Source organism: Hippoglossus stenolepis, chromosome 1 (assembly GCF_022539355.2).
Source record: "Hippoglossus stenolepis isolate QCI-W04-F060 chromosome 1, HSTE1.2, whole genome shotgun sequence".
In the NCBI taxonomy this organism is placed as follows: domain Eukaryota; kingdom Metazoa; phylum Chordata; class Actinopteri; order Pleuronectiformes; family Pleuronectidae; genus Hippoglossus; species Hippoglossus stenolepis.
In genome coordinates, this window is record NC_061483.1 from 21,017,631 (window position 1) to 21,044,652 (window position 27,022).

At 40.8% G+C, this 27,022-nt stretch overlaps 1 protein-coding gene across 1 annotated transcript in view; it reads right to left on the minus strand.

The window, feature by feature from the left end:
- myo5aa (myosin VAa) overlaps positions 1-27,022 on the minus strand; it is a 53,179-nt gene that overhangs the window by 14,942 nt on the left and 11,215 nt on the right. The window contains 23 exon segments of the mRNA XM_047339648.1: positions 191-336; positions 434-527; positions 2,008-2,256; positions 2,355-2,594; positions 2,696-2,852; positions 2,965-3,176; positions 3,309-3,417; positions 3,562-3,648; positions 3,964-4,061; positions 4,357-4,512; positions 7,335-7,418; positions 9,087-9,212; positions 10,194-10,334; positions 10,454-10,535; positions 10,787-11,052; positions 11,439-11,545; positions 12,217-12,324; positions 14,095-14,176; positions 16,665-16,808; positions 19,073-19,229; positions 20,527-20,671; positions 20,830-21,001; positions 23,060-23,170. Of these exon segments, the coding sequence (XP_047195604.1) occupies positions 191-336; positions 434-527; positions 2,008-2,256; positions 2,355-2,594; positions 2,696-2,852; positions 2,965-3,176; positions 3,309-3,417; positions 3,562-3,648; positions 3,964-4,061; positions 4,357-4,512; positions 7,335-7,418; positions 9,087-9,212; positions 10,194-10,334; positions 10,454-10,535; positions 10,787-11,052; positions 11,439-11,545; positions 12,217-12,324; positions 14,095-14,176; positions 16,665-16,808; positions 19,073-19,229; positions 20,527-20,671; positions 20,830-21,001; positions 23,060-23,170 (3,273 nt within the window).

Below are 27,022 nucleotides of genomic sequence, written 5' to 3' on the forward strand. Positions count from 1 at the left end.
GGACACATGTACAAACAAGACCCATTCACCGTGGCAGTTTATTTCGTGAAGCTCCTAGTAAATCGGGCCCTTCTCCATTTAAGTGTTCGACAAGCAGAGTAGCATGAAAGGTGCACAACTATGTGTGAGTGTGCACATGAAGAAGGTAAACCTCTCGTATATAATGACTGTTTGAGTGTGCGTCCCTAACCGAGGCCAGAGTCCTCTCCTTCAGGTCGTCGTATTTCTCCTCGAGGCGACGCTGCTCTGTCAGGAGATTCTGGTAGCGAGATCGCTCCTCGTTCAGGTCCGTCTCCAGCTGCTGTGTCTCCTCTGCTATCACACGAGCCATTTTCTCTGATGAGACAAAAGCAGAAGTAGAAGCAGTTTTAAATGTTCAAAAGTTTCTGAATGACACATGACAGTCTGTTTGATTAATTTGGTGATGTGATACCTGTCATCTGCTGACTCTGTTCCTGAATCGACCTGTTCAAGTCGTCCTTGTCTTTCTTCAGCAAACCATTCTGATCCTTCAGCTCCGAGACCATCTAAACACACAAACCATCCTTAAATCAGGTCTTGTGTAAAACTGATGACAGTATTGAACATGAAATCATCTCTTACATCCATTGTTTGATCTGGTTATTTCACACATCTATCATCTAACACATTACTGCATCATAAGTGCTTTGTATCAAGAAAAACCTCCTGGGACATGGGATGCACGCTGAAAAAGTCATGTTCCCGCAGATATGAATCCTGACCAGCTCCAGCAGAGCACTTTGGAGCTTTGACCTCCATGCGGAGGCACACAAGAGAAAATAATGATTTCAGTCCCAGTGCAGCAGCTTATCAGACCCCCTAAAACTCTCCTTTCTTCAAAATTACACATTCAAAGGGTTTATCATGAAACATTCCCCTTATGACCTTAACATGGCTTAAATGCAACTCCACCTTCCCTCCTCATTGAATTACTGGGATCTATGTTAATACAGCCCAGCGCCTGCTCCTAGCCCACCCAGCCAACAGTGCCACCTGCAGTTGAGGTGTCTTTTCCAGCTAGTGATCCCCACCCACAAGTTGACAGAATTGCTTTCTTAGTTGTTTCAATCCTTTTTTACAGACTGGCTATGTTTACTGCAGTGATAAAGTGGAAATACCACACTCAAAGTATGAGTTATGTTAACATGTCCCCCTTGTGCCTTTTATCTGATATGTTTAAAACCTTTTTTCAGCAGAGGGGGAATTTAATTAAATAAACACAACCAAGGCATGAGTGATGGAGAATGTACTTTAGTAGTTGGACGAATCAGTGCATCCCTTTTATCTTTTGAATTTGATAAAACATCACCTTTGGAGCTTCATCTGGTTTTGAAAAACACCGTAGCTCATACAGATCAGGATACAAACATCAAATCATCAAAGTGCACAACTTTGATGATTGGTAGTGTTGGTGTTTGAAAAAGAAGACGAATGCTACACAAAGACAAAGCTTAAGAAAAACAAAGACCACACACAGTTCACTTGCTACCTCACTAACACACTACTCTATCTCCTGTGCTCACCTGACCCGGGGGAACTCTCCCCACTGAGTTCACCACGTGCCATTCTCCCCCTGGTTCGTTCTGCCTCCTACATTGGGGGAAAACCGTTTTCCTCTGGTGCCAATAACCTTATACAGATAATAGTATTTGGGGATACGTTGTGTATTTCCACTAAACTATAGGAGGTTCTAATTATAAGGAGCCATTTCTATAGAGCTTGGTTTTAAATCAGTCAATTGACATTCACAGTCTCACTTAAACTGGAAAACTAAGTGATGGGATCAGACAGGAAGATAGAGGGGATTCGAGAAAAGAAGCCCCTTCTTTTAAAACTGTTATTTTTCCTTAAAGTTCAAATCCTAGTCCCTATTTTCCAGTAAAAAGGTTTCTATTCCAAGTAAATTAGCAAATGTACTTGTTCTCAGATGAGGAGAAAATGGAGGAGAGGGAAAACAACAGGCAACAGATGTGGATCCTTTCTTACTTTCTCCATTTCGCTCCTGTATGTCTGAGCCCAGTCCTCGATGGTCTTCTTCTCCTGCTGCGTCGTGCTCAGCTCCTTCCTCAGCCGCTCCAACTCCTCCTGCAGCGATGACACCTGTTTGGTTTTGGTCTTGGCCTCCTCGTCCACCCCCCGCAGCCGATTGAGCTCGTTACGCATTTTCTCCTTCTCTGCTGTGGAGGAGGTCTCCAGACTGTGGAGCTTTTCGACGACCAACAGATTATCCTTGCTCTGGATAGAAGATATAATACACCAAATGAATCAATAAAAAAAGATAAGATATCATGTAAAGTAAGATCGGGGATAAAATTGTCTTGAAAAACTCTCACCTGCGCGTCGATCTTCCTCTGCAGCTGCATGATCTTGTTCTCCATGCCTTTGTTGAGCTTCTTGAAATGCTCCACTGAGCGAGCCTCGATCTTCAGCTTCTTCAACTCGCGTCTGGCCTTCATCCTGCGGAAGCAGCACTGCAGGTAGACGATGGAGTAGAGGCAGCGCTTGTACCAGCACCGAGCCAGCCAGCCACGAACAATTTTCTGAATGATCACCATTTTGTGCTCCCGCAGCAGCTACAGACACACACAGACACACACAGAAACAGTGAAGGAGAGGCAGGGAGAAATTACAGCAGATTCTTTGGGGCTATGTTTTGCAGTGATAAGTGTCTTACCGCCTGGTACTTCAGCCTGGCTATATAACCTCTGAGGATCGTCTGCATGGCCAGGGCAGCAGCCTGCTTCTGCTTGTAGCGTTTCCTCTCCATGCACATCCTCTGGTACTTCTGGATGGTGGTGGCCGCCTGAGTGCGACGCATGAACTTGGCCAGGCTGAGTGGAGCGGAAAAATGCAAGTCTCAATCAAAACATGAAAACTTATTTAAAAAATGTTAGCCTTTTTGTAAAAATCAGATAAAGAGGGTTCAAATGTCTTTGCACTCACCAGCGCGCCTGGTATCCTCTGGTGAACCTCTGGATGGTGATTGCTGCGCTGCGCTTGCGCAGGTACTTCTTGCGTGCCAGCCAGCAGCGGATGGTTTTCTGGATGCGGATGCAGGCAACACGCAACTTGTCTGCCCTCAACTTCTCAAGATATGCAACCTGGCCAGCCCTGAAGAAGATCTTGGTCTTACCAAACTGGTACTTATCTTGGTCCTGAGGGAAGACATGAACAGAGATCATGGGTGAGACAGAGGTTCGATGGATGAAAAGAGAAAGCAACAACACAACCAATAATAATTCTGACATTGTATTTAATGAAGAAAAGTGAAACCCAGACAGTCTGACCTCCACTAGTTTCTCCAGAACATTTCTGCAGGTCAACCTTTTGTCCAGAAGCACGTCCTTCTGCTTCATTAGCACTCTGTAACGACTGAAGAACTCCTGGTATGTCCATCTGTGAGAGACACACACACACACACAAATTAGACGGAGGAAAATAACTTTGCTGGTTGACGTTATCAAAGGTACTGTATATACATAAACATATTGGCGTCTCTGAGAAACTTCAGCAGTGTTCTGGGATGCACAGAGCCAGTACCTAGATGGGAAACCTGCAGCAGAGATGCGGATGGTTTCCAGGACACCACAGGCTCGGAGCTGCTGCACCGCACGTTTAGGATCAAACCTGTCGACAGCAAATCATCAAAGTCAATATGGCCTCTGTTAATTACAACTGAGATTATAGTGAATAATAATGAGCACAATGTATGAACAAAAAATGTTTTAGGAAATATGTAATTTTAGCAATTTATCACAAATGCAATTTAAATCAATAATGACAGTGTTACCGGTATCTAAAATCTAAACCGAGAATATGAGGAAGCTTAAATTTGGAGACAAAATGATAACATTATGCTGCTGCAGAATAACAATTAACCTGAGATTGTGTCTTTACTTTATGAAGGGATGTAGATACATAAAAAAAGGGGAGGAGACTTACGTGAAGCCCAGCTTGAAGTCGTTGGGTTTGATGCAGCGGACGTAATGTGGTGTGGTTGCATTCAAAGTCCCCATCAGCATTTGCAGAGAGTTACGAAACTACAAGAGAGGACCCCCACCATCATCATCACAAACAACATCATCATCAATATTAAAAAAAAAACATTTAATGCTGATAGATGTTAGCGCTTATAGTGGATTAGGACTGGATTAAAACTTGATTGACCAAAATAAACAGATTTTGATATAACTTCTATGATCTATAAATACAGTGGGGTCTAAAAGTAAACATGGTCTTGGACATAAGAACGTCACTGTCTCCACACCGTGAGCAGACATGTGGATTTCACAACAGCATCAATCTAAATCATAAAACAGTGGAGAGATGATTGACCTGGCAGCCGACAGTCTTCTTGTGCTCCTTGCTGCTCGTCTCCCGACTCTTGTCAGGTTTGATGCTGAGGCGTGTGCGGCCTCCCGTCCCAGCGACCTGACCAGTGGGACTGGTTGCCTTCTCCCCGTCCTGAAACAGCTCCACCAGCAGGTCAAACTGGGAACAGCGACAAATACAGTCAGAAACAGAACAGCTGAGGGCATCATTACACACTGTAGGCACTATGCATTTAAAATACGCTTCAGTGCAACTTCTGCTGATCACACGACAAAAAATGTGTGCATTTGGGCTTTTCTTAGTTACTGTGTCGCCCATATAGGCAAGGCATATTGAGGATTTACTTCAATTTATAAAACTCAACATACACATCGAGTAATAATGCGTAAACACAATTTGATATGAGTAACTTCGTCAACATTTCCACACAGAAATCAGCTGAAATGCCGTTTGACAGCTGACAGAGATGATGAGTGAGTAAATGTCACTTGATTTGTTGATTAGCGTTGATTAAACTCATTCACAGACACTTGTTATTATGTTATAAGAAGCCAATTAAAATGATGAAAGGTTGTGTTTTTTCATATATGACATTGTGATGTTGCCATATATGACCGCATGGCTTCATTTTGCCATGAAGTCATGACACAGATATTATTATGTAGAATGTATGGCCTTTAGTAAAGCATGTCAGTCATGTTCCATATAACACTGGTTATATGAGGAGGATGCTGTGTTATGTGCAGGTTCAGGTCCTCCCGCTGTGCTCTGAGCGCCGTCATGCTGCTTCTCTCTCCACCGTCATTAAGCCGGACAGCCAGAGCCACAAAGGCTTCACGTGCTGCTCGCTCTCAGCATCGCTCTGAAAACATGAAGAATCCCTCCTTCCTTTGTCCGTTTCTTTTATATCCAATCCCCCTTTCTCCTCCCAGAGTGCCTTTAGTGTTACCCATGCAGCAAACCAAAGTCAAAAACACACACACGCACAACTTAAACCCCCTCAGTGGTGTTAGGAGAGATTCAACTCAGTGCCAGGAAAGAGACGAGGAAGGAGGAGAGAAAAAAAGGAGCTGAAGGAAGAGCTACAGACAGCCCAGCGTTATAAGAACGCCTCTGTTTACCTTCTGCTGGCAGGGAAGGGTTGTCATGATGAGGACAGAAACAAACATATATGGACAACATATGGAGACACAGTGACAACACAAACAAAATGACAATAAAAGAAAGAGGTTAAAGAAACCAAAAACCAAAAGTTCAAAATCATTACAATCCCCATCACAGGCCAGAATACACAAACTGAAAGGGAAGTAAAACCAGGCAAATGATGGGAAGTGCATGATGGGATGATGAGTTTTGATCAGATCCAACTCAAAACACTTTGAGGTGTACTTCATCTGAATTCAAAGCCTTTGATTGAAACACGGCTGCACAAGAGGGGCTGATATTGTTTCTGCTGTGATTTAGTCAATGTTTACAGATCATTTTGCATCCAGGGAAATAATAATGCTTTATGCATTCTACCGTACGACGTGGCGTATTGGTGAGACTTGCAAGCAGAGGTCTGTATCGATGCATTACTCTTGTGAGCATTTCGCGGGTCCAAGACGTTTTTTGAGAACCACACGTTCTATCTGTGTGTGGAGCTATTAGACGCTGGAATATTTAACTGTCAAGATGGAGGTCAACGGTGTATCAGGGTTTTCACCTGGATGCAGACAGAGAATGAGTCAGAGTACTGTAGAACTACGGCCTCTGTGGAGAGCTGATGCAGGTCGGTGCTGGGAAATAGAACAGTGTTGCATCCAGACAACAAATGATGACATCAGCAAATCTGTTTGTTACCCTTCAGACTTTTTTTCCCCCATTGTAAGATATTATGCTCATCAAATCACAAATACAACCCAAAAATCATAATTGCCTAGAGAAGAATTTAAATGTTTTTGTGTTTTAAATTTTTGTCCAACAACATTTACTATCTCCACATGTAAATCTCCTGAAGAGGAAACCATTTAATTACAATCGTTTAAGTCCCACTGATCTCCATGGCGACAGTCAGACAACATGTTTTTGTTTCTGTGTGTGTGTGTGTGTGTGTGTGTGTGTGTGTGTGTGTGTGTTAAGGGGTTGTGTTAGAGGTTAGAGCAGACAGTATCTCAGCCCTTACCCAGCTCTGCTCGTGTTGAAGTCTATAAGAAAACAGACGAAAGTATTGAATGAACACACTTAACGTGTGTGTGTGTGTGTGTGTGTGTGTGTGTGTGTGTGTGTGTGTGTGTGTGTGTGTGTGTGTGTGTGTGTGTGTGTGTGTGTGTGTGTGTGTGTGTGTGCGCAGCCAAAACATCACCAAGGATTTAAAAGGCTTAGGCCCTTTTTGACCTCTACAGGTTTTTACCCAAGACTAAGACACACAACATGCTGATGTTGAGTCAGATGTGATCTGACATGTTTAACAGCATGTGCACATGCATTTTTGCACAGAAATGTAAAGAGAGACTGGATCCCCATGTAGAGGCTACTACAGTCTATATAAAGTGTATTTAAGTTAAAGTATGGAATACTATTATCTTTTCACGTCATGTGAAAGCATAAAATAAGTTATGGTGTGTTGTGCTCTATGGGTCATGTTTAACCTATTGACCTCATTTGTATGTGCATTTGTGTGTGTGTGTGTTCACCTTTGTCTTTTATCTGTAAACAAAAACCTCACTGAAAATCTGGAACGAGAATTAATTTTGACTGCAGAATTCAACACATCTCCAATTGGCCAGTGGAGGGCGCTGCTTCCCTAAACCTTCAGTCTAATTATGGGAAATGTTGTGTTTTTGAGACCAGGTACCACAGTTTCAGGCTTCTTTTGAAGCAATGGAAACATTCACTCATCCGTTACAGTACTTTTATCTCTTCTACCTCGTCAGGACCTGCTCTTCAGTTCTACACTGTAATGTAGAGTAGATGTGTGTGTCAGTGTTTGTGCATTTCACCTTGCTGGCTTTCAGCACGTTGATCTGCTCTTCATTCACAGTGTCCTTGTTCTTCTCCAGGAAACCGTCACACTGGTACTCGACCTGCTCGACGACAACACATGTTAGCTTCGCTTGCTTGTTACTGGTACTCCACTTCTAAAAATGTTAACCTAAAATGTTTTCCATATGACTGGCAGAGTGCATTTAAAACTTATCTCTAAACTAGAATTGCACTCAGAGTTGATACAAGGCCTAACTGTCCCCTTATGAAACTACATTTAAAGTCACTAGATCTGGATGTATTTTTGGATCTGCCACCAAATGAACACAAAGAAATTTCAGTCAAAAACTTAACAAAAATTGAATAACGCCCTAACGCACATCGTAAGATGTCTGTAAAGACAGTGGAATAAAATTCCAGCCCCTTGATCCAGATCAGCGCAAAAATGTAATGTGTTTTTCCTGACCCAAGTTTGGTGGTAATCTGTCCGGAATTTTTTGTGTAATGCTGGAAATTTCTTTCCCTCCTAGGCAGAGGTAACAATGTTTTCATTGAGGTGACAGTTTTCTAGACAAAGACAATGAGGTCTGCGGGGGAGGTTGGACACCGCTAAACCTCTTGATGCAGTTTCATTTTAATACAAAAAGATCAATGATTAAAAATGTTTGGTCAGTAACATCTTTCCATTTATAATTATCACACTTATTACTCTAATTATAACAACCAGTCTGAGAGAGCTGCATTCTTCTTTCTCCTCTTTACCACCCACCTCTCCTCTCCTCTCCTCCCCGTTTTTCTCCGCTCACCCCAACCTGTCGAGGCAGATGTCCGCCCACATTGAGTCTGGTTCTAGAGGTTTCTTCCAGTTAATGAGGGAGTTTTTTTTATCTCCACAGTCGCCAAAGTGCTGCTCATTGTGAGAACTGTTGGGTTTCTCTGCAATTTTGAAGGTCTAGACCTTATTATGTAAAGTGCTTTAAGATAATGTATACATCAATCGCTACACAAATAAAGAAATCTTTTCATTGGATCACATTTGATTATGAAGAGACCTCCTGGGAAAGCCGACATTAGTCCTTGACCCGTTTATGAGCAACTCTACAGTGAAGATCTAAAAATAGACATGAGAAATAACACTTTGTCAAACCTCATTAGAATATATGAAATCTATTACACTAAACTGAATTACATCAGCATACAGATGTAAAGTGCCCTTCTGTGTGAAAACAGTGATGACAATAAAAAAAAAGTCATCTATCCTGCAGCTATTCCTAAAAATATCTCACACCAGCACTGCAGCAGCCGTTGCAGCCGGTCAGTCCTGAAATATTATCTGTGCAGCTCGAAAGGCAAAGTGTAACACAACGCACTAATCCTTCAAACCCACACCTGCCAGACCATCACATTTCCAGCTCAATAAGAACAGAATAAAAGTCTAAAATACCAAACGAATGAATGACATGACTCAGTGTCTTACTCAGCATCTTAAGCAGGGACCCATGAAAAACACAGGGCTAAATGGACTGAATACAGGAAAAAAAATAGGTTGTGTTTTCAGCTGAAACAATAAAAAGAGATCAATAGATTAGGTGGTAAAGAAAGAGTAGTGCCCAAATGTAATCATACTTTTTTTCATTCGTCTTTCTTGTCTGTGTTTTTTGTCATATATTTTCTATCAGTGGAAAACATAAATAGTGAAAACTACAGACGGTCAGTCTACGCTGAATGCTTTGCACACATGGATCAAACACAGCGTTGGCCAGTCCCACCTTGTCAGCGAAATGTTGGATGATGAAGGCGCGGTTGGACATGCGTGGCTTCTCAAACAGGGAGCAGGTTTTCAGATGGGTGTTGTACAGTTTCTGAGCCCAGGTGTCGTCTGAACCTCTCGGCATCTGACAAACAAAGAGAGAAAACACAGAGGAATCAAACTTTACATTTTAATTCAGACTACAATATATAGAGTTGTCTATATGGGGTTGTTATATTTCATGACATCGAGTGTTGCTACTACTCTTTTTAATAAACCTTTCTTTGCATTTCTTTCCCTGCGAGTGCATTCCACTGCAATAATGTCAGAAATGTGGCCCACCTCAAATGTCAACAGTCTATAAAATAACCTTGTGGTGGTTATGAGCCACAGAGAGATTAGTTAAGACTGTGAGTTATCTGGCTGAGCTCTGAGAGTGTGTAGATGGAACAGATATGACTCTGCACTTGACACCATGAGCTCATGTGTTTGTGATTGTTACCACAACATTAACTATGATATTTTACACACTGAAAATAAACCCAACATTAACACCAGTTCTGTGTAAAATGTGTGAAACCTTTACTAACAAATAAAAATAGAAAAACCCAATCAAAACTGTAAAATAGATTCGATTATACTTAATTACGATCAACTGCCAATTACCAAGTAACAACTTGGTAAAAAATAACCTGAAAACATGGCGATTGAGGAGCATGAATAGAAGCTCATGTCTGCTCACTCTGGGTTTCCTTATTGCAGGTGAACTTTGATTTGAAATATGTAGGTGTTGGAGACTCAGGTGTAGTGTGTGTAAAAAAAGAAAAAGCTGAGTGTGGGTGACAATGTAAAGAAACTAAATATTCGTAAGTCTCTTGACTTAACATTAATCGCATGGTCTCAACATATCCTACTTGTGTGACAAGTGTTCACAAGTCATCCAGTCTTATACAATTGTATAGTTCTCATGCCAAAGCATACTCTTGTTAAAAGACAGATTAAAGATACAATTTTAAGACGATGAGCGATCTGTCTAAACTCTATTGTTTTACACAGAACTATAAAAACACGTCAAAAAAGTCAATTGCAAAATTGTATATATTTCAGCCGACTATATCAAAAGTACTTTGCACTCCTCGTCCAACAGGTCCAGGATTCCCATCTTGGCTTCTATGAGGTTGATGCAGGGCTGATTGTCGTAGAAGTCGATCAAAGTCCAGGGGATCTGCTCCCGCATGTACTCCTCCTGCTCCAGCTTGAACACGTGCTGTGCACAAACACAAACACAAACACATGCATACATACCTGCATTTAATAAACAGAATCTAACATTTTACATCAGTGACTATAAAGTGCAGTCCAACAGAATAAAAACACGCTGCTCACCATGTTGAATTGTTGCTGGAGTTTCTCATTAGCGTAGTTGATACAGAATTGCTCGAAGCTGTTGATCTCAAACGTCTCAAACCTGGTGAGGGAGAAGAGTGGATGAAACCAGCCGATCAAACCTTTTACAAGGTTAACTTAATTATTAGGTCAAATTTATTAACTATTTGGGCAAATTATTGGATTGACTGGAGTTATTTGGTGGGACAGACTGTGAAATTTACAGTGACAGTTAAATTGACTTACTATTTTATTAAACCATTGAGTATATGATAATGTATTAGTTCATTACTCTTCAGAAACTAATCCCTGACTGACAAAGAGGCGTCATACCCATAGATGTCGAGGACGCCAATGAAGGAGTGCTGTTTGATATTAGTGATCAGAGCCTTGTTGACGTGCCCTACGATCCAGTTAAAGAGCTTGGCGTAGATATGTTTGGAGAGCGCGTCTCGGTTGTTGGTGGCCTGAAGACGAGGGAGGGTCTTGATATACGTCTCGTTAGCCGTCTTCAGCTTCCTGTGGCACAGCCACTGAGACATGTCCTGGTAGGTCACGCCCACCAGCTCGCAGAACGCTGTCAGGTGGCTATTGTTGGGCTGAAGAAGAAGAAGAGATTTAAGTAATTAACAGGAAGTGGATTATCTCATGTCAGCAGCATGTAGATGTTTCAACTGAGTGCTGTTTAATGCAGAACTAGAGGAAATAGAGTGGAAATGAATGCAGCACTTTTTGTTAACATGAGTCACGGAGGTCAGCTAAGTCAAATTCACTTTTGTACTAAACTGAAAAAAATGTGACTGTGAGCAGGAGAACAGAAAAGACAAGAGGACATGTCTTCAAATAAAGACTGAAACAACGTCCAAAACTAAAACTCAATTTCACCATAGCTGAAAATGTTCATAAATTATGCCAAATATTACATAACTGGTTAACAAAAGTCAGACAGTGACAGCTAGTACTGAATAATACACGTTATCCTCACAGCAATGATGCTGCTGTCTGAATCTCTGTCCTTTATTTCCACGTTTCCAAGATGAAGAATCGCAGCCAAAACCTGGAACAAGCCCATCTGATAGGACTCATTGATACCTGCAGACCAACACACACAGACACGGACAGACAATCAGGTTACACTGACACTTAGAACTGAGGAAGTTGAGAATGTTGACAGATCACTTCTGAAAGTCCTTTCATTTTCCTTTCTTTGTCCTATATTCTAAAATTTAGCTTTTAAAGTGATCTGCTGGTCTTGTAACTTTAGTGTTGCTAATAAGAACATGCTAGGTAAGATTGCAAAATTCTGGAAGAACACCTTCATCACTAGCTTAAACAACCTTGGACATGTTAAGAAGTTAGAGCCACTCAAAGGGCAAATGCAAACACCCTCTTCACCCAGAGTTATGGCTCCTGCAGACACATTTTAACAAGGACCAACAGACTTGAAGTGTTTCTCCATTTCATTGCAATTTCAAAGTGATGATGCCCACTGTATGTCTATATATTTCTGTTCAGTATTTATCATTTTGCCTTATTTATTGTCTGTAATGTGTGCGTTGTTGTTGACAATTACTGAAAGTCAAACTACCACTCAGGGTAAAAAAAACAAACAATCCAATATCTGAGTGACTTAATCTTTTGTTAATATCCTGAAAGATTCTCCCATTCAACACTAAAGTTTCTTGCCTGGTGCTTATATGTACATGATCAGACTCTTGGGTTACAAATTCCAGCACGTAGAGGAGTGTGATGTGTTTTTTTACCGAGCAGCGTGAAGGCATTGCGAGTAGTGCAAAGTTCCTTGGTGTCATCCACACCGTCGATGACGGGGCTGCGGCCCTGCCTTGTGTACAGGAAGTTGTTTGCACTGCCTGAATGGAGAGACAGAGAAAGTAAATGAATTTAAGAAATCACCATCATGTCTGAGATATCAAATTCTAACAGATAAGTGAATTCAGAAAGGAGCCAATTTCCATACTGTCTGACCGACAAACACCCACCCACCCACACACACACACACACACACACACACACACACACACACACACACACACACACACACACACACACACACACACACACACACACACACACACACACACACACACACACATGCTCGCACACATTCACACCCTTGCACGTAAAATTAACACTTTCTATTTAAAAAAACTGATTAACCAGAGTTTCTTCATATACACTTTTCTCTGAATTAAGGCATGACCCGTTGCCTGGCAACAAGAGGCACTGACTTGGCTTTGACAACCACTCCATTTACTGAGCCAGGAAGTCCGCAGGAGAGGAAAAGACAGCAGCTGTGTGTGTGTGTGTGTGTGTGTGTGTGTGTGTGTGTGTGTGTGTGTGTGTGTGTGTGTGTGTGTGTCTCATGACTCGGGTGAGCAGGTGCAGGTCCACAGTGGGAGCGCTCTGAATGAGAGCTTGTTCAACCACACAGTCAATGAGTTTGCTGCGTCTTAAGTGATCTGATACACGGCAGAGAGTTTCAGACACCTCGATGTGGTCACTGAAGATTATTTATTGGGAGATGTGGAGGGTGGGAGTGGTTTATACCTCCTCTTTCTCGGGCCCTCAGCAGGATCATTTCCAGCTGGTAATGCAGTTTAAATGTGGCTCTAAGTGGAATACATAAATCCAGAAACACCAGCAATTACACTTTAATTGTTTTTGCTTGGCTGAGCCCGTCAATGGGATGATGGATCTTCAGAGTTCTGGCAGTTTTCCTGCTGTGAGGAACAATCAGAGCTTCACTAGTGAAAACTAAAAAATCTTCTTATTCTTAACTTGTCTTACTTTTACTTTGAGGCTTGTTTATTTGTATGTGTACACACTAAACACATTACTGCACAAACGTTTTGTAAATTGCTGGTTTCAGTCTAATGAATGACACCCGTTCACAAGTAGGTGCACAATTGTGAGAATTGATGAAAATGACAGCAGCAAGGAAGAACCTATTCATTTTTGGTGGTAATCCAGATCATGTGGATTTTTTACCCCACTTTCTCTAACATTGCGAGATAGGGCATTTTTCAAAGTTTTTTGTTAATTCATCCATCTTAATGAAAAAAGAAATCTGACACTATTGTGTGCGATTTGGTGCAGATATAAATAAACATCTGGAACTGAATTTAAATGTGTTTTTTTCTAGGGGGGACTGATGGGCCATGGTGCAGTCATCTTCTCCACTGAGAGCCTTGTGTTGTTTATATTTTGTATTTCAGTTGATTTTGGTAACATTGTTACCAAAATCAATTCATTGAGATTAGGACATTTTAATTATGAAGTCAAACGTTCATAATGTTTAGTGTTTTCCCCCCTGCAGGAACTGGCAGATTGTCTGTATATACATTATATGACAGGCCTGGATCACTCATGACAGCTGCAGCCCAATTTACCATTTCTGAAAAACATATAATATTAAATAATAGCAAACATGCACAAAAGTGAAAAAAATTCCAGCCACTGTTTTTGTAATGCTTGTAGTGTGAATTCACTCTTAAAGTTAATGGTTAATGTTTAATCGTGCTCTATGTATGTATGTTTGGTGTGTGTGTGTGTGTGTGTGTGTGTGTGTGTGTGTGTGTGTGTGTGTGTGTGTGTGTGTGTGTGTGTGTGCAGAGACTTACTCAGCCTCAGATTCTTGAACTCAGGCAGATGTGACGATGCACAGAGCTGATAGAAGACGTGATAATTCCTCTCCTCATCCGCCTGGAATAAAGAATGAACTTTAATTGAACACATCACATGGATGTTATACATCAGTCCTTCACATATTTGGTGCTTATCACAAGCCTTTGCCTCTTTTTTTCAACCCACATTCATGCAGTGAAAGTAAACTTCATCATCTGCTTTATAATTACACAGTTTAACATCTGGAAGCTCCACTGAAGCAGTTGGCAATTTAATGCCTTGCTCAAGGGCATGCCAACAGTCAGACATGAAGTTTACATGTTCATTTTACCACACTCACATTTCCCACAACATACTAAGAACATGTGATCCACCTGCTCTCCCCCTGACGGATCATATTGTAAATGGATAAAACTGGCCAATAAACTTTTAGCTACAGATTAATTTTCTGTGTAAATAAAAAATAAAAAATTAAAAGGGTGTGCTATAAGTGTGCTGTGAAGCTGGGAACAAAATGTGAAATCCATCAAGATTTGAAGTCTGCTACCTGCGTCCTACATTGGTGCTCCTACACCCAAACACAGAATGCAAGCAAACACACACACACCTGTAAAAAGGGTGGTACTGGAGCCAAGTATGTGAAAAATGTGAGGAGGAACTTCCTCGTTCCTCAACAGAGTTGTCAATGACAATAGAGTGTGTTTGTGTGTGTGTGTGTTTGTGTGTGCGTGCATGCGTGGAAATAAAATCTTTTTTTCTTTTCCTCGACTCTGCCCTACTCTCTCCACTAGTGAACCAACATAAACATACCTGCATAGAATAGAAATAGAAAGATAAAAGCAGGATTTATTCAGTGAGCTGATGCAAATCACTGAAAAGTTCAATCACAAGATCGCAAATTAAAAGTATTGATTATCTACATCTGGTGACATGTAGTGTTGCGAAAGGTTAACTGGGAGAACAGAGTAATATCTTGTCCAGCATGTTACCAGAAGTTTGATACTTCAGATTATGTCACATGGCTGTTGTCACATGTGTTGTCTGTGCATGTGCAGAAAGGACTCTACAGTCAGCCACAGGAAGCCAGTACCATTTTGCATCACAATCCTGCATTTCTTTGCAGTTGTGTTTGTGTGCAGTTTTGGGAAATTTTGGCCAATTTCCCAGAGAACTATTAATGGATCTCAAAATAAGAAATCAGACATATATTAGGGGACTGATATTAATGAATATGTGCAATTTGGTGCAGATCTAAATAAAAATCCTGATCCAACACATTTAAATGTGTTTATATAAGGAGAGCCTTTGGCCTTTAAGAGGTTTACACTCTACTGAGTGCCATTCTAGTTTACCATTTCAATTTGTGACAGAACTAAGATTTGAAAGAGTCAGTTGTCTTACATTTCAGGTAAACACTGAACTTGTGAACTTACATCACACACACAGATTTCCAACACACCCAATCAAAATCTAATAGTGCTACTAATACAGTGTCATTTTGAAAATCAGAATGTTTTTTTATATAATTGCACTAATCAGGCTGTAACTCATAGATTTTGGCAACAACTCAATCCTCATGTCAGCTAACAAACCCATAGCTGTAGTGTACAGTGACGTTACTGCTGGCAGGCTTTAAAGGCTCATACAGGAAAAACATCTCAGATCAGTGTATTATAAGTCAGATGCCATAAAAGGATAAGTTAAATAAATTAGTTGATTCCACTAAAGCAACAACACGCAATGGTAACTCATGGTTGTTTTAACAAAAGGAAAAAAACTGTGTGAAAACCATGATGAAAATTTGTATTGAATTCAGACCCTACTCCTGCACATTTAAGAAAAACCCTTTCCTGGTGTGTATGAACTGACTCAGGTCCATGAAACATGAGGAACTGACTCTTTATACTTAGGAGATATCAAGTAAAAAGCAAATCTGCCTGTAACAACTGTTACAGTCAACTCACCTTGATATCTCTGTTTATTTAACCTTTCTTAAGTTCAGGGAACTTGGTTTGCTAAAAAAATAAGTTAACTCACATTACTGAGGCAGCCAGGGACCTTAAAGTGTGTTTCAAGTTGGACAAACTAGAATGATCTTAACAAATAACATAACAAATCAAGATGATACTCAGACCCTTCAGGAAATTCTCTTTTACCTACAATATAACCCTGCAAGAAGCCAGAGCGTGAGATCAGCTTGTGTGTGACCCTGAACAACATGTTCAAGAACACACACGAGGACACCTGAGCAGGAAGGAAACTGGCTATAATTAACCCAGGTAATGTGGCAGAAGAAGACAACAACGCTACTGTGACTTTAGACAGCTTTGAAAACACTGTCACCACACAGCTAAATGTAGGTGAGGGCTATTTAACTACAGTATATAGTGTTATGCTGAGTTCAGAATAAAATGTAGGCGTGTGCAAAGGTTAACTTTGTTCATTCGTCTATGACGCCTGAGGCAGTTGTATTAGACTGTAACGAGCAGAAGGAATTAAGTCACATCCAAACAAAGCCATGTGTATGTGCGTTCATGCAAACCCGGATGTGCAATTGTGCGTTTACCTGAAAGACCACTCGTGATTTCTCCAGCAGATACGTTCTCATGTTGGCACCGATGATACGGTAGCGGTTGTCGAAGCCGATCTCAATGTATTTGCCAAACCGACTGCTGTTGTCATTCCTGGTGGTCTTTGCATTTCCGATGGCCTGAGTGACAGAGGAAAAATAAAAGTTGATTTAAAAGCACTTTGATTTTAACTCGACTGAGCAGAAAGGGTAGTTCCAGTTGTTGCAGAAGACCTCAGCAGTAGAGTGAAAGGCAATTTTACCTGTGGTTATGAAAGCGGAGGTAAAGCAAAATGTACAAGGAGGCAACAATTATATCTTTTAGAGATAATACGGCTGTTTCACAATAATTTAAACAATAGTTGAACCCTTTGGGGAATATTATGTCGTCTCACAGAAACCCCATGTCTGCTCTACTTTTCTCTGTGTACTCCAGCTTCATCCCGCCGTCGCAAAAACACACAGGGTTAAATCAGAGATTCTAAATTGGCCATTGGTCTGAATGTGACTCTTACCTAATGTCAACTGGGATTGGCTCCAGTCCCCTACAACCCTCACTTTCTTTTTATGAGTATCCATACCACTCACTTTCATGTCTGTAGGGTAAACTTGAAGCTATACCTGGCAGTTAGCTTAATTTAACATAAAGCCTGCCTCGGTCTGAAGGAACAAAATCCAGACTTTTTCTTGTCCAGAAGTCTTGTTGCTGCCAGGAAGTCCCATTATCCCCCTCAAACCACATAGTGGTTATTGTATTTCTGTTTTTGTCTGGATTAAACAAACAAGATTATCATTGTTTCTTCCTGTTTCTATTTTTAAGATAGTTACTGGTAGTAGAGAGAAGACCTGTAAGGAGTATCCATTTTCTCATTTAATTATCATCTAAAAGAAAACTCTTATTTGCGCAAATGTTAAACGGTATATGCAGTGACAGAGATATTTAAAATTTATATTCACCATATTCTAAAACACATTAAAATGTCTGAGTCTGTTACGACAACCTGTAGTAGACTGCAGTTCATTAGGCTGGTCAGCACTGGACAAAGCACTAGTATGTCTTAATGGATCTCCTTCCATCTCCACACGCATCCACAAGAGCTGCATCCATTATATGTTGGCAGACGTTTTCTGCTGAGCTACTGTACTAAACGTCTGCAGACAAATCATTTGCAGTCAGCAGCCTGAGTTATATATACAGGACTGATCAATGAACCCACTAAGAATTGTCAGTAGACGGGTGGGGCTACACACACACACCCACACCCACACCCACACCCACAGAAATCAGCTAGACCACAGTAAATGGTGTGTGAACACAGAGGGCTCTTGCTGAGTTAGGGCCAAACAGTTGTTCACAATCTTGCCCTGCAGACAAAGCGTCTTTCAGCAGAGCAGGTATTCCAGTCTCTGCCTGCATCAGCTGAGCGCACGCACACGCACACGCACACACCTGCAGTTATGCACACATAGGGTTTTGTAATATTGAAAAGGCTGACGCAACCATCTGCCCTGCATCCAGGCTTAAAGACCGGAGTGACATCACTGCGACATAAAGAAAGCTTTCTATTCATTTCTGTCAGCTCGTCTCTGATTGGCTAAAGGTGAAAGTGGTGGCTGGGAGGAGGAGAGTCTTGAGTGGTGAGGAAGGATAAACGTGGTGTGGGGATGGCAGGAGGTGGAGCGGGGTGCAAGGGAGGAGGGTGTAGTGGCATATGGGCACAGGAGGGTTCTCCAACCCCTCCAGTCCTTATGACTCTGCAGGAGGACATACACAAATACACACACAGTTAAAGGGATAGTTCACTGAAAAATGAAAATTCCCTCATTATCTACTCACCCCTATGCCGATGGAGGGGTGAGTGAAGTGTTTGAGTCCACAAAACCGTTGTGGAGAGTGGTGAGTAGATAATGAGTGAATTTTTATTTTTCAGTGAACTATCCCTTTAAGGATAAAACGTGTGTTATCACAGCGAGAGAGCCACCCGAGGGCCGGAGCGAGGAGGAGAGTAAAATGCCAGACAAAGGCAGAAGAGAAGCACAAACGACATCATTCACAAAACAACTTTACTTTAGAGCATACTGTTGAGTAATTAAGCCAAGGAAACATGCATCTCCGCACAAAATGCCAGGAAAAAAGATGCAAGACTTCCACTTTGACGACAGCATTTTGGATGGAGGGGGGCTGATCTACAGTAATTCCTTTCATGTACAACAGATTTCCTGTGGGAGTTATGACCTGTCATTTTAAATATGCTGCTTTTACAAAGTGGATCACAACAACAACAACACAAATTGGAAATAAATGCTTAGAAAACATGTTTGTTGTTTTATATTTTCAGTATATTTATATTTACTTCCATAGGAACAAGGGTTGATATAAAACTGAAGGTAATCCAAGTTCTCACCTCCATGATGGGGTTGGAAGCCAAGACTTTTTCCTCAACATTGGCTTCACTGGCGGAGCCGCTGACTGTTGCAAAGTATCTCATGGCGTATTTGGCTGATACCGTCTTTCCTGCTCCAGACTCCCCGCTCACAATGATTGACTGGTTCCTCTCATCCCTGACAAGATGAAAAACACAAGTGACAGAAGAAAACTGTGAGTATCATGAATTACTGTAAAATAGTGTGGTGCAACGGTTTGAGCTGGTACTCTTACACCTCACAGTCCTTCCTATTGTTGCTGGAAGGTGTTACCTCTGCCAAGGAGTTTACGTTTTCACCCCAGTCCATTTGTTGCTTGGTTTGTTTGTTTGTAAGCAAGATTACACAAAAACACCTGAATTTATTGTTACACTCTTGGTGAAAGGATGTAGTAAAGGTCAGGAAAGAACCCATTGAATTTTGGTGCAGATCCAGGATTTTTTTTTAACTTTCTTAACATTGCCAGTTAGGGCGTTTTTCAACATTGTAATATTCCCAGGGAATAATACATTGGTCTAGATGAAAAAGTGTTTGTATTCAGTGCAGCATGACTGAATTTAAGGGGACTGTTGGGCCTTGGCATAGGTATGTGCTCTACTGAGTTTTATTCTAGTTAAAAGAAGAAGAAGAAACAAAAGATTGGTATCCATTAAAAGTGATACTTTAATTGGATCATTATCCTTAATTAATATCAGAGGTGTCTTCAAGCTTATAATCTGACATTCGACCCATTTAAAATGGAGAGATGCTGTTATATATCATGGTGTGAACCAGACTGATCAAGGACAAGCTGAGAAAGAAGTAGTAGTCTGATGAGGTGGAGGGGAGGAACAGGCTGCAGGACCATATCCAAGCACCTTGATGCTCCTGTGACCACAACAATTTATATTACTGGAGAAAATATTACCTTAATATTAAATTCTTATTCAAATAAAAATATTAATATAACACAATATACCTAAAATATGTTGAGATGTGGTTAATTTATGCCCAATTGAAGGGTTCATATGTAAATAAGACAAAGAATGAAATATACAGACTGAATAATATTAATTGTACAGCCCTACTCTGTGTGAAAGGTTCTCACACATAGATCAATGCCAGTAGCACTGTCATACTGAGCTTTAACTAACACTTCATTAGTAAAGCATAGAAGGAGAGAGATGTGAGCGCTGATTAAACTTGCTATTCAGTCCTGTTAATGTTCATGTGGATCCACAATCGACTGGTTGGCTCCTGCAGAGAAACACCAGTGTTAAAATGTGAGTGTGATTTAAAGAGTGAGAAAGAGAGACAGTGAGACCACTATGAGGCTATTTCGGTCTCAGCTTTGACCTACAAACCCTGAAGGGAGAGGGAGGGCTGAGCAACAAGGAGACCAGAGTGAGAGCTGCTCAGGTAACATGCACACAAACACACACACACACACACAAACCTGGCCATCTGTTTGTAGGCCTCCTCTGCCACGGCGAAGATATGCGGGTCCATGTCTCCCATGTTCTGACCGCTGTAGGCATGGATGATGTCTGTTCCGTAGATCTGCAGTGTCTCATACGGGTTGATGGCCACCAGAACGATTCCTATGACAGATTAAAGCTGTAAATTCACCTGCAGCTGGACTGGGCTGTAAGCAGGTATCCCTGTTATTCTACTTTCCAAACAGAGAGGGTAGGAATTGTATTTTGCTAATAATCGGTTGTTCATTATCCGCATGAAAGCAGGTTAGAGTTCCTCGTACCGCAGTAAGTGTAAATGAGCTTGGAGTCCATGAAGCGGACTTTGAGGTTGTGGAGCACAGCCGGCTCGTGGAGGTAGCTGAGCGCTGTGAGGTCATTTTCTCCAACCAGGATGTCAGGGTTTCGCAGGTAAGGCAGGTTCTTGGTCTTGGGGTCAAGCTTGTGCTCAATGTTCTGAGGATGAAACCAAAGCAACGCGGGAGAGTTATAACAGAGATACAGATGTTGTTTTATGAATGAACAAAAGGTGGTAGATTATTGCACATTTGACCCTGAGAAGTGTACGGCACCTATTATTTTACATGGTTTATATTAAAATTACACATTTATTCATGAGTGCACTTCCACAGATTATATATTCAAGTGTAAGAACCCTGAAAACTAACTCAGACCCAAAGCTGACATTAAAACATATTTGATGTGTCCTCATACATGATTTTTACAGTTATATGACAGCTGTCAGCCAATCAGACGCAAGCATTTTTTATAGCTACAGTATAAAATGTAATAGTATAGTAATGTGATCTATATTTCTTTAACCGAGCATTATACTCACCAAACTAAGAGAGAGGCATGTCCTTTTTATTGTTCGTTAAAACGTTTCCTTCTAATACATTAAGTGGATTCAAGTTGTGTGATAAAATCCCTTGACAGACTTCTTAGATAGTCTGTAACTGTAACCTCCTGTAGTTTCCTGGGTCAGTCTGAGACTGACTAACAGCAGAGAGGCAATCACTTATATAATCAATTACAAGAATGTCCACACCCACTAAAAGATTTTATAAAATATTCCATAAACATGTTCTCAGAAACATCATGAGATAGGCTACTGATTTGTCCCGCAGCTTATAAAAAACCTTGGCTGTTCAAAGCTGTGTTGAACTGACCGTGCTTTCGTTCCACTGTCTTTCTGTGGAAGCAGCCTACATACCTCATGTACATTTTCATGCTCACATTTTACACATTTCATTCCAGGAATGGATCAGATAATTGACTAACAATTTGAATCTGCACATGGATCTGGAAAGGCATCAAAGTCCACATTAAAAGATATTTCATAGAAAAGTGTAAAAACATTTGTGCTTGTCCTCTTTGAGATAGATTGGGCTTCGTTGAAAACCGTGGCAATGGTGGCCCTGCAGGTGAACTGAGACAAGGTATGTTTTAGTTAGCTACAAAAATTAACCTTATCCAATTTGAAAAATCTATATCCTAATATGGCCAAAACTTATACTGATAAATGATAAAAAATGTATATCGATAATAACCACGATAAATGTCACTTCATTATTTCTATTATGTTTAAAGACTGATTTTTGTTCCCGAGTGTCGGTTGTGATTTTAAACTCTTCATTATATACAAACACTTGATTAAAAGCGAAACAAAAGTTTGAAGTAGAGTAATTGCGTGTTATACCTCCTTACTGTGTACAATTCATAAAAAATATATCAATATACACTGAACCTGTGTTATTTTGCCTTTGATGAAAATTATATTGAAATAATTATTGATATACTTTCATTGCCCTGCCGGCCCGCCCTATATATAATAAGAAATACATGCTGGTAGCTGTTTGTATTCTAAGATGAGGAATTAAATCCACGACTATACATTTAAAATGCTCCCTGCGGCGTCTTTGTAACCAGGTCTCGTTTGTGGAAAGTGCTAATGGTAAAACCAATAGCAGCTAATGAGACGCAGGGCTTTGAAGTCTCTGAGGCAGAGAGAGAGAGAGAAAGTGACAGAAAGAGCTGAGAGGAAGAAAAAAGCATAAAGAAGGAGAGACTGAGTCCTCCCCCCTTATAGCGCATTCGTGTGATTTCGGAGTGATGGGATAAATTTGCGTGAACGTCCCCTCAAGTCAGAGCAGCGAGTTAGAAAGTCTGAATTTTAAAGGTCGACTTGCCAATTTGTTGACTTCTTGTACGAAGAAACAAGTGGACAAAAGTTAATGTTAGAAGCTTTTGATTAATGTGCAAATCATGTATTGCATATGATTCGTTAGCAACATTTAATTTGTGATACAGTATTTGGTTAGTAAACCAGATAAAAAGTGATGTAAAACAATATTTTACTGGAAACAGTTATAAACCGGTTAGTCAAATTCAACACAGTTTTGTTGTAGCGTCCATGTTGTTTCCACATTTCGACTCACACTAATTTGCCTATTCTGGAAATTGTAACATCCAAGTAGTGCCTGAATGCAGCATAAATTTTTCAGTGATCCTCACCGTTCCATCTTCCAGCATGAGCTGCAGGGAGGCATCGTCATTTTTGTAGTCCTTGGTGAGCTCAGCAGACTTCCACACCTCCTCTGCATCGGGGATCCACACCCGAGCACGCTGAGAGAGACAGACAGACACAGAGAGAGGGGGGGAATAAAAATAATTCGGTTAAAATGTGATACAGGACTTGAAAGATAAAAACTATCCTAAGTACCATGAGTGCTGGTATTTTACATTTCCAATAGAAATATTTTTTTTTGTTTTGGTTCAGTTTATATTGTATACAGACAATCCCAGTTTACTACCTCAGTTCAGATAAAAAGAAGAATGACAGGACAGTTGCTCATACTTCGTTCCTGACCTCAGAGAAAACACTGGGCTCTGTGTTTCCACAATCATGAGCACATGGCTTGTAATGGTCAAGTGCGGTGAAGTTGTGGGAATGAAATGTTGAACAAGTAGCTCATCACAACGGATGAATGCTGTTCTGGATCATAACACAAAATTCACTCACGCGCACACACACAAACCAACACGCAAGAACGCTATCATTATAAAACTTAAGGTCCGTTGAGGACTTGTGACTGGAGGTAATCAGCTGATCACGGACATGTGGAGAACCAGCGATGAACACTGCCAGTCACATGGCTGAGGAATCCGGCTCACAAATGTAGACAAATGCACAGACAGACACACCTTACCTCTAAAAGTATAGGAGTTGACTGTATAATGACTGAAGAATAATGCAAACCACAATGTGACCTTAAAAGTCCTGCAGTGAAAATATATGAGAGAGAGAGAGAGAGAGAGAGAGAGAGAGAGAGAGAGAGAGAGAGAGAGAGAGAGAGAGAGAGAGAGAGACTCTCAGTCAGAAGTTGTTCTCAGTCAGAAGTTGTTTTTCTTATGTTTGACATTAGCTGAGGGGAAAGACAAGACCAAATAAAATTGAGAGTTAAAAGAGGTTTAAGAAAACCGAGTCTGGAAGTAGTGTGTGTGCATAAAACAGTAAACTGAGACTTAAACTGACATTTATTTCATCTGGGATCATTCACCACGCAAAAAAGGGTCCTGTGATGTAAATGAGAAAATGTTATTCTGAAAATGGGTAATTTACCAAAACGAATTCTGCATTTCCCATTTTTACCAGGATTACGCAAAAACTACAGGATGGATTACCACGAAACTTGATGTAAGGATGTGGTATGGGTCAAGGAGGAACCCATTACAGTTTGGTGTGGATCTGGATCAGGGGGTGGATCCAGGATCTTTTAATTTTAATATCTTTAACATTGGGAAATAGGAAGTTGATGAAAGGAATTAAATCCACTATTATGGATTTAAGATGGATCTTGATGAAAAAAAAGAACGAGACATGTACATCGAGTTTAAATGTGGTTTCATAAAGGGATTATTGGGCCATGGTGGAGGTACACAATCTACTGAGAGCCAATCTAGTTGCAATTAAATTTGTCTAGTGCTTTTTTTAGCATGCGAACACACATCTTACACAAGATGCAAACTGCCAAGTAAAATAAAAAGAGAGAAAAACATTACAAGTTTAAAGAAAGAAAAAGAGGGTGCACATTCCTGTGTGTGACACTGGCTGTAGAACAACAACATTACACATCATGTTCATTCATGGAACATAGACAATTATATGATCCATAGAGAACAGGATTGGGATATGTGAACATCAGTTGTCTCTCAAAAGTGTAACCAGATGTGGAACAATTATATTCCTGAATACACTCAATTATTATCTATTATCAATTTATGGATAAACTGCTCTACAGAAGCCATGATAGCTGGGTCATCTCTCCAGTCATTTAAACGGACACGCTTAATTTCTAGACTCAACACTTTCTGCTTCACCCAGGAAAACACCTGTGTTACAATAAAGCTCTCACAGTGAAAGCCAATAAATATTCTCAACCACATATCTTGGTGTTTTTTTAAGCACTACATAAGACACATTAAGTACAAGAGTCCACACTCACATACACACCCACAGGACGACAGGATTAAGATTCTTTAAGTTATAATCTGAAGATGAAGGAGGATTTTCACCGAATGAGCCTGATTTATTTTTGAATACAAACCAATATGAAGCTCATACAGCAAACTGCTACTGCAGAAATGTAAAGACGACTTGATCTGCCTGATGAGTACTTGGGGAAGCAAAGCACATGACAATAAGCACCGTCTCTTTCTGAAGGACCCACAACAATTTCACGGCTTCTTTAGGCCACGTTACGTAAACTGCGGATGACGATCTTACTGAGTCGTGGCAGAAAGACCTTATTGTGGAGCACAAGGGGAGAGTCACTGGTTAATTAATTTGGTCCACTGCTTCACTACTGATCATCTGAATCATGATATCGTCACAAACTTTACGCATACAGTCTCAGTATTCAGACGAGCGGTGGTGTGAAATGGCAGCTACAGCCTCAGAGAACAGACCTATTAAACAGTGGAAGTCTTTGTCCCATGCTCATATTTGCAATATTACTCACTCACTTCTAAAATACCAATTGGTTATCTGTGATCAGAGAACCTGAGTGAAAGTTTTTGAAAGTGTTAGTCATATGTTCAAACCTCTAACCCCCATAGAGCCCCCGTCTGTCCCATTTTTTTTTTTAATTCCTCAAATCCCTTTCTCTCTCCACCACTGCAGGGATATCACAAAGCGTGATCAGTGTGGTGAGGTTAAGTGCAGAGCGGTTTAGGTTTGCCACTGAGTAACAGCTAAGACAGAAAAGACAGAGGTAAATCTGTCTGAGGACCAATTTAATAACTAGAATGGTACTCGCTGGTTCCCTCAAATACAAACAAGCCTTATGGCTAAGACCCTGTTATCTGTTACGCATTGATGGTAGGTAGAGGTTTCTAGCCCTGTATGTTGAACAGTGTCTTCAACATGGCCGTAATACTCCGTCACTTGGATCAAACAAACAAACAAACAAACAAACAAACAAACAAACAAACAAACAGGTGCAACCACCTCACCTCCTTGGAAGAGGTAACGGTAAAAGTAAAGAATAATGAAAGAAAAAGGAACTACATGGGGAATTACTAAAGTGTATGAGGTTATTATAATATTGTATTCCTACTCACACACACACACACACACACACACACACACACACACACACACACACACACACACACACACACACACACACAACACACACACACACACACACACACACACACACACACACACACACACAATCTATAGAGAACTGAATGCTGTGTTTTATAACAGGAAATGAAAACTCGGTCTTACAGACCTGTGTTTCCCACACAGAGACTTTACAAGCTATATTAATGGCCACTGATTTATATTTGGCAATCCACTTAAGCATGTTTTATTTCTATTTCTTTTATCTGTCTAAGAGAAAGACGCCATCTGGAATCAATTAGTGGGTTAGTCTCCCCTCACTCAACCTCTACCGTGCAATTACACCCTGCAGAGGAACACAGAGAGAGACGTTCCCTGGTATTAGGTTAGAAGACACATGGACACGGTGGATATTTTGCAAGCACAGGCAGTGATGCATTTTCTTACTAATGAAATGAAAAAGAGAAGTCAATGACATATTTATGATAGTGATTGCGTGTATATATGCGTGTGAATATACACCAACCACTATCAGCTTTAATAAGTGCTGGTCTACCTCAACCCTCCGAGAAGTGCTGGAGTGCTTGCAGGCCACTGTTCAGAAGGATTCTGGAGCGCTATCTTAGAGAGATGTTGACAGGCGTAGAAGGCCAAACCCCAGAAAAGAGAAAAGTGCGCTGAGTCCTCCATGTCCATGCCATAGGGCTTAAGCTGTCATTGACATCTTGAACTCAAGTCCAGGATCTGGATCTGTGTCTAGAGCTTATTTACCAAAACATTGTTGAGGGGCAACACCAATGATTCGACTCTAGATGCCCACTGTTGATTCAAGAAGGAGAACTTCCTCA